This window comes from Excalfactoria chinensis, chromosome 6 (assembly GCF_039878825.1).
Source record: "Excalfactoria chinensis isolate bCotChi1 chromosome 6, bCotChi1.hap2, whole genome shotgun sequence".
NCBI classification, from domain to species: Eukaryota; Metazoa; Chordata; class Aves; order Galliformes; family Phasianidae; genus Excalfactoria; species Excalfactoria chinensis.
The window spans coordinates 7,206,562-7,215,039 of NC_092830.1; the positions used below are offsets into that span (position 1 = coordinate 7,206,562).

At 41.6% G+C, this 8,478-nt stretch overlaps 1 protein-coding gene across 1 annotated transcript; it reads left to right on the forward strand.

The window, feature by feature from the left end:
- The first annotated feature begins 618 nt into the window (after window positions 1-618).
- LOC140254422 (protein NDNF-like) lies at window positions 619-5,845 on the forward strand. The gene is made up of 3 exons (XM_072340893.1): window positions 619-808; window positions 2,370-2,503; window positions 3,550-5,845. Exons 1-3 carry the CDS (start codon window positions 621-623, stop codon window positions 4,899-4,901), a joined length of 1,674 nt encoding a protein of 557 aa, XP_072196994.1. The 5' UTR covers window positions 619-620; the 3' UTR covers window positions 4,902-5,845.
- The last annotated feature ends 2,633 nt before the right edge of the window (window positions 5,846-8,478 follow it).

The window sequence follows — 8,478 nt, forward strand, 5'->3', positions numbered from 1 at the left end:
ACAGTAAGGCACTCATCTTCCAAAGTAGATACACAAAGAACTTACAATCCATTTAGAACCAGTCCAGGGCCACTTACCAGGATCTACCCCTCTTTATGGAACAGGATCTCATCCAGCTCTGAGTAACTTATTTCAACCCTCCTCTTCACATATCCCTATAGCCACGATCAATTTACAATCTGTATCAAATAAAAAAGTTAGACTACCTTTGGCAAAATGTGTTTAGGATGCAGTGACCCCCTCGGAGTTCAAAAGTCATAATCCTTTTATAGATAACTCAGCTTTGAACTTACTAAATGAACTCTATAAGCAGGGAAAAATAATGATTTTCCACTCATTCTGTCAGTAGTGAAGCTACTCTCTGGGGTGATATTGCACTTGTGCTACATTGACTACGTATATGTTATTTTACAACTGAAGCCTTCATAGCAGCTTTGCCATTCAACCTTTGCAGAGTCTAAAATATTTCCGTGAATTTTAAATAATTTAGCAATCTGAAGACTGTTGCTCAAACACTTGTCTTGCTGTAACACTATATTTCACTAGAGGAATAAAAGGAACTTCACTGGTTACTTTCTCCCTTAAGACAGGGTTTTCCACTTCTCTTTGCAGTACTGAAGATGTCTTGTGTCTGGTTTTACCTGCCCCTCTGCCTTCTCACAGCTGCTTGCCTGTGTCATTCCCTTAAAGCACCCACTGCCAGTTCCCAACAGAGCTTCAAGAGTGGTCTCTTCAACTTCTACCACTCCCTGATTCTTGCTGATGGTAAGGAAACTACAGTTCATCTACTGAAGGATATTCCTAAAAGGTAAGCACAGACCAGCCATGGAGCCATTCCTATTTTCAGGTACTTTTTCTGCAACACAAGCAGCCACACGCTAACAGTCCAAGTCAGGAACTGCTGTGAGCCTGCATAGCTCTGATATGTCTACTGAATTTACTCAGACACACCACGCTGAATTTCAGTGTAGTACAAGTGTCCTCCAGTGCTTGCTGTTACTTTGCCCAGAAGCTATAATGGCCCCCTCATTCCAGGCAGCATTTTGTGATGGTACAGAACTGGCAGGCTCTGACAGCAAACAGTTGCTGCATGATCTGTCTGGCTTCTGAACCACAGAGACATCAGCCTCCCTACTGTGACTCTAAAAGACAACAATTTTATCTAGCAAACTAGCAACCCCCAAAAATCAGTAAAACGCATGCAGAGTCCTCTTATAAAATAAAACCTATTAGCATCCTGCATGTTAGAAACGTTATATTGAACAATGCTAAAAGGCCAGCTAAGATCAAATATGAGCGTCATGCAGAAGCTAGGAACTCTTCGCATCTTCAAATTACTTGCCAAGTTTCCTACCTTATACAGGCATACACACCATCTAGATATTACAGCTGATAGTCTCAATTAGATAGGAAAGGCACACTAATTAGCCTGCTGAGGAAGAAATGCACTTCAGGTGATTTAATATGAATCCTTTGACCAATGGACCAGCACATACAGATTTCCATGAACACAAGCCATCTGGTTCACCACCCGCTTCATGACTTCTGCTTTATCTCAACATTCATTGCATAGAAACTGGAACATGGCATATTATATAACATGACATGCTTACAAAAGCAAATTAGAAGCTCTCCCTCTTAAAGGAAAACAGGCATTTAGAACTAAGAAATAGCAGTAAATTTCACTGTTGTTTGGAAGCATAATATGTAAATTCCTATTTGCATGCTAACAACAAACAAACCAAACCCCTTCAGTTGAGCATGATCAAGTAAGAACCTTAGGAAGCCTAGAACCATGCAGACAAGAAACCAGAAGAGGAAAAGATTTGGCTTATGGTAAAAGACTTGAGAATGGGAAGCTGTTTACAGTCAAGGTAAACTCCAAACAGATAGCTATATCCTGAAATTAATCCATGTGCTAATGCAATCTGCTCATAATAGGTTATATAATTAATAGGTTCTCCTTCCAACAAACAAGAGTTGTCTACATTTAACTGCAGAGTGAGCTACCAGTGTACAAACATTTCCTGTGGCTGTAAACATTCAGAAAACTGTGGCTGTGAACAGAAACAACAGAAAGAAAACAAAACTGGTACAGGAAGCAAAACTTCACCGTAAATAATTAGGAATAAAAAATTTACTGAGTAGATTGATGCTCCTTCATACTATTAACATAACACAACGTATGCTCTTCCAGCAGCTGAAAGTTTCTGACATCCCCCATCTTGTTGCACTGATGCATCTCAAAGGAGAGCAGTCATTTCTATCCACATTGAAGTGATCACATCATGACAGGCACCCTTTCTGCAAGTGTCTCACAGACTTGAATTTCTTTATGCTTTTCCTCATACTCTTCTCCACATTTACAGGTATTACTTCGTTTTGGAGGAAGACAGAGCCCCTGTACCTTTCACAATAACAGTGACGCCTTGTGATGTTCCCATTGAGTGGAGCATACTTGTACACAGGGCTTCAGCAAATTTGCTTAGCAAAGCAGAACAAGGTAAGATCTTGAGCCTACCTGAGAAGTGTGGTAGAAAGTCTAAGTTATGAGTAAGGAGCGTTATTACACAACATTCTTTACAGGCTTAAATATCTTACTTGCTCCTCCTGTAAACAGGCATCAGAGGACACTTGCTGCAAGTGAAATTTGTAGTTTGCTGGATTGTGCCATCAAAGCAAGTAGATTAAAAATTACATCTAAAGGAGTCAAACTCAAAAATATCTGGGGAACAATGAAGATATGAATTGCTTCATAAGCAATTTGCACTTACCGGTTTTTCCCTCCTGCAAACTTGTCTCCTGTGAAGAATCTAATCTGATAGCAGTAACATTTTTACATTGTATCCTTCGATCTCCATGCAGCATTTAGAATCCTTCCACTTCCTGCATTAACAAGGCTGACTCTCCAAACAACCCATACCAAGTTAAGAGCAGTCTCAGCTCTTTCTCTGTGGCTTAAGCCATTCAAGCCAGACACTTTCTGGCTTGTTTCTAATTGATGTGCAGAAGATACGGCCATATGATGTTTTAGGAAGGTTATAACAACACACACAAAAAAAGCCCAACAACAACAACCTCAAAAGCTTCCAATAGCAAGTTCTTAACTGTCAGACAGGTACACCCAACTGAGGAGCTCAAATAAAGTTCCTTTAAAGTAATAAGCTTTCCCCCTCCATAGAAAAACAGCCGGAAAAACCTAAAATAAAGAAAATTCCTTTCATGGAAAATGAGTCTCCTTGAAGTAAAATGCCCTAAGAGAAAGCCAGTGGAAGATGAAAACCATAGGCACATCAGGTACAATAAAGTTCAAGACTTTTGCAAGTTGTTTTCATAATGATAGTCTTTGTGAAAACAGTTCTACAATAAGCACTGTTAAAAAGTCACTCAAATTTTACTTCAATTACTTGCCAGTAGTAAAAAGCATTTTTAGTTATGATTATTTTCAGGAAGGAAGAAAGCAGCATGTTCCCTAACATATGAACAACAAAAGTAAGCAATGCTCAGCACAGATTAAAGCAGAAGTTACAAGTCTGCGTTTTCTTTCAGGGGATCTCAATACACAAGATGTCTCAAGATTCCAGAAGGCTACAAGCATGGTATCCACCATTTTCAGCTACAAAGGAAATTCAGTGGAGACTTACGTGGGTATGTCCTCTCAGTCTGCCCTCTATATACTAGAGTTCTTATCCACCGAGCGTGACACACACATCACTGTGTACTTAACAACTGACACAACATCTGGGCACCTCTACCCAGAACTTCCACTGGATCCGCGCATAGATGTTATTGGCATTGGCCATACAACAGTGACTCTGACATGGAAACACAGTCCCTCTGCTTTGCAACACAGAGAAAACATCCAGTACTGTCTTCTAGTTAATGAAAAGCACAATTATAAGAGCTTGTGTGCTGCTGAGACAGCAATCAGATTCTCTGGAATGAAAACACCACCAACTTTAGCTTTGTCTCTCTCTCCATACCTTCTTGAACCACAGCAGGTAATGATATTATCCAACAGTGAACTGAGCGTCATCAACAAAGTGAGCAGTGGGGAAGTCAGGCAGATATGCATTGGTACCAAGAACACATATACAGTGCCCAGTCTCAGTCCCAGCACTCAATATTATTTTGATGTTTTCGTTGTCAATCTCCTCACAAACGCCAGTGCTGCTTATACTGGGACATTCGCAAGAACTCTAGAAGAACCTGAACCTAAGGTGATGAAGCTGAAAGACGGGAAGGCACTTCAAGTTGTTCTGGATGGGAAAAAGCAGAAACTGTACAGTCTGCAGTACCAAGCGAGGCACAAGAAAGTACAATTTGCCTTTCAGTTGTGCCGTGGTCAAGTACAGGTTCACATAACAAAAAATGGTAAAGCGGTGGCATCAGAAAACATTCTGGGACTGAGGTACTTGTCACTGAAGGGAAAGCCACTGGACATGTACCTGGTACAGCTGAGGTCCACAGAGGAATCCAACTCTTCTGTGAAAGTGCAGGTCTCCCCCCATTTCCACAAGCCCTTATTCCCACTTCTTCCAGAGAGCTTAAAAATCAAGTCTTTCAGTAAACTGAGGACTTGCAACTCTGTGACCATTGCCTGGCTAGGAACACAAGAGCAGAGCAAGTACTGCGTGTACAAGAAAAGGATTGAAGAAGATCAAGTCTGGATGGAACTGCAAAATACAGACACTTGTTCTGGACCTGAGTCTCGGCACAAGTCAGAGAAAGTGCTGTGCAAGTATTTCTATGACATAAATCTCCAGCGAGCTGTCACCACAGAGACTATCAAAGGGCTGGATGCAGGGACACTGTACTTGTTTGACATTTATCTCATTGGGCCATCGGGCATCCCTGTCAGATATCACAGCAAAGTTGTGAAGACAAGGAAAAAATGTTGAAGGTTTTTCAAGAAACTCTTTGAAATGAGTGAAGGAAGACCAAAACCAACAGTGATCCATATCATAGCCCATACAGTTAAATACATGATAACAGAAATATTCTAAAGCCATGATATTCTGTAGAGGGTTTATCTTTAGTTCATTACACTTTTGCATCTTCTCCTGCATGTGTCTTTTCTCCTCCCCTCAGCTGCCTAATTGAGACACCACGAACTTGACATTCATGCACACAAATAGACATGCACACTCACAGTGGCACCCATGAGAAATAGGTGGGTTATTCAAAATGCTTCTGAAATTCAACATTCAAACACCTCTCAAGAAGCATCATTAAGTTCCAGTTTTCCACTGTGTGCAAGTCCATCAGCTAATGAGGAAATGAGAAACCCCCCCAAGTCAAGCTGCACTGGAGTAAACAGACTTCCCTGCTGCTTGAACAGTTTGCAGGGATAGAGGAAATAAAGTCTGTGGAACTGTTATTGAGGCGGCAGAGCTCTACAGCTCAAGTAGAGCAGGCTGAAATACCTTTTCTATTATCTGCACACTAGCTTGACTTCTAACTTCATAGAGAAAATATTATTGGTTCGAAAGGGCCAAAACTTGGGTCAGGGCTAGTTCTGAATCCAGCTTTGCTGGGAACATACACAGTGCTGTGCTGCTACCCACCGAGGAAATAAGAGAACAAAATGAAAAGCTTTCTATGGCAGTATTCCTTAATATATAGCCTCTGTTACCAAGCCCAAATCCATCCAAGTGACTACTCAGAGTCATGCACTTGCTCTTGACATCCCCAACCCATCCTGTATCAATTAATGTGGTGCTTTAGGATAAAGTGTGTTTTTTCTTTTTATTATCGAGAAGGAAGAGATATTTGTAGTACAGAGCCTGACAAACATTTTTCTGTTGTCTGCTTCCTTGATTGCCTTCCTCAGATGACACAAGAGAAAAAGAAAAAAATATTCAAAAAAATAAAAGTCTTCATAAGAAAATGCGTTGAATTTCAATTATCAGCAGAAAATAATTATGGCAGGTCTGGAATTTACGTATAAAGAATATAATAGAGTGACAGACCAAAAGGTTGCTAGAGAAACCTTGCCTGCAATCCTTTCCTCTGTAATTATACTGCACAAAAATAAGCAATTAATTACACTATCATACATTTCAGAAGTTCACTTGCTATCCAGGACTAAGGTTGTATCTTACTCTGAATAATTACCACTTCCAAACATGCTTGGAGGCACTTAGTAAGGACAGAATCACTCCGCTGCATACAGACAAGCAATTAAACATTTCTTGCTTCGAAGACTTTGTAAGATCATGCTAAAGGGGACATTTGCTCAGCCTCTGTGTGATGCATCCTGTACATAAGCAGACTCATTAGTCCCAGAAGTGTTCCAGCCTTTCCATGTGATTAGCAGCAATGTCTGGGCCTTGACTAGGCTTTATATTCCTGCTGACAGTATTCTGGATTGAGCAGCACTGCAGCAGGAGCCATGTTCTGACCTCCTTCTATACTCTACAGTCCTTTCGGCTAATTACAGTGGCTGGCAGCTGCATTGCATTTTTCCAGGGCAAGCCTTCTCTTCATTTCACTCCTGTCAAAAATGAGTCTGAGCTCAAAGAGCAACAGAACTCACCTCCACTTGGAAGACTTAAATGTTTCTTTTTTTCTACCTTCCTCAATGTCAGGCATTTATATTCTGGAGGAACATCACTTAGATGTCTGACAAATGACTAATAACAAGAATAATAAGAGGAAGAACAGATAGTTTAGCTGCACATACAAAATACCATTAATCTACAGTCCTTAGCCCATCATAGCATTAATCCTTGCTTTTGTCCTCTATACATGTATCACAAAAATGTCACTGGATGAAGACAGGCACACTGGCATACTGCCTGATACACATGCCTCTACCGAGGAGCATCCTTCCTGACAAAGCTGGCTCAAGACTTCTCAGCAAAGCTCTGGATTGGCTATGACACATACAGAGCCACTATCACTGCTGAGGGGGCTGCTGCTGGGCTCTCGCTCACAGGAGCTGCCACCCACCTTCTCTACAAGCAGAAGTCCTGCTCACAGGAGACACAGCCAGGCTATAGAGAGGAACGTGATGCTCTGCCAAAACCAAACATCTCTGTTATAAACAGAACAGGCAGCCTGCCTCCAGGGTAACAGCCCCCACTGCCCACATGTGCATCCAGGCATGGTCTGTAGCACAGAGCACAGCAGGGAATAATATTCCATTCCATTGGTCTTTCCACTGTGATTCCTCTCGTGTGCACCAGTCTGCTGAGCTGTCGTTAGTTCACTCATGCCTACAGCCTGCCTATGAAGCAGCTCGTGGGTGTGCAGGTTTAAGCCAGGTGCCACTTTGCTCACTGCTGTTCTGGTAGTGAGGGCACGGTCTCACAGTGTTGGTACCCCTCCTGCCCGCAGCTTGTTGTGCAGTTCCCTGCCCTCAGCATCTAGAAACCCTTTCAGAGATATTTACTATCTTTCCACCCTCTCTCCCTCCCATCTGAATGGCATTGAGCTGCTGCAGCCTCACCATAATCACTTCAAGTCACATTCCCCTTATGCTTCCTGCCACCTTTCTTGCTGAATTCCAGGGGAAGCTCAGTTCCTTCAGTCCAGCTTATCCTAAGCTATCATGAGTTCTTCCAATATGTTGCCCACCCCTCTGAGTAGTAAAAAAAAAAAAAAAATGCAGACTTCTCTTCATGGAAAAGATTACTACAGCAATGCTCTGCTCTTGTGGATCACTTAATTTATGTAAGTCCTCAACAGCTTTATCAGGCAAAAATACTTTCTTTAGTGTTTACTGGTGAGTCACAATTTCCATGGTTCTAGCTATTGTAAACTCAAGTACTGTCACAGCTGAGAACAAAGCCTGAGCTCATGCATCAATTCCCAAGCTGTTTCTCTTTCTAAAATGGAACTACTCCTTTCCTAAGCCCCCATTCCACATAGCAAGCTGTAGTTGCTGCCACCAAGAACAGGACACACAACATCAGAAAATAAGCTTCACATCCACTTCTCCATCCTCTGTCAGCTCAGGCTTATACATCACCTCCTGCATTCTGGTTATGAGGAGCAGCAGTCAGTCTGTGAATTAAGGAAGCCCGGTCTTTTAAAACCTGTCGTTGTGTATGCCTGTGCATGACAAACCAATAAAGCAGGGAGCTGTTTAACCCTCTCCAGGATTTCTTCCAAGTGCTAGAAGCTTCCAAACAACTTCAGACAACACCAGTAACTCTTCTAAACTCTACACTTTGAAATAGGGTGCTACCTAAAACCAGTGTCTGTCACCAGTTTCAAGGACTGGCAACTTTGAGTTACTTACCCAATATTAAGAATAATCTCTTCTGTTATTCTTTTTTCTTCATTCTTGAACAACCTGCTGACTGAATCTTGTTACTCATTTTTGAGCAAATGCAAATACTTTTCAAAGTACGTCTGGTAGCCTCTAAAAAATTGGTTCACTGTCTTCCTACAAATGGATTCAGGGATGCTTTCACAGCCCTGAGCAAATAAAATGCTTTTTCTATTTTATCTTTGTATCTTTGCAAGGCT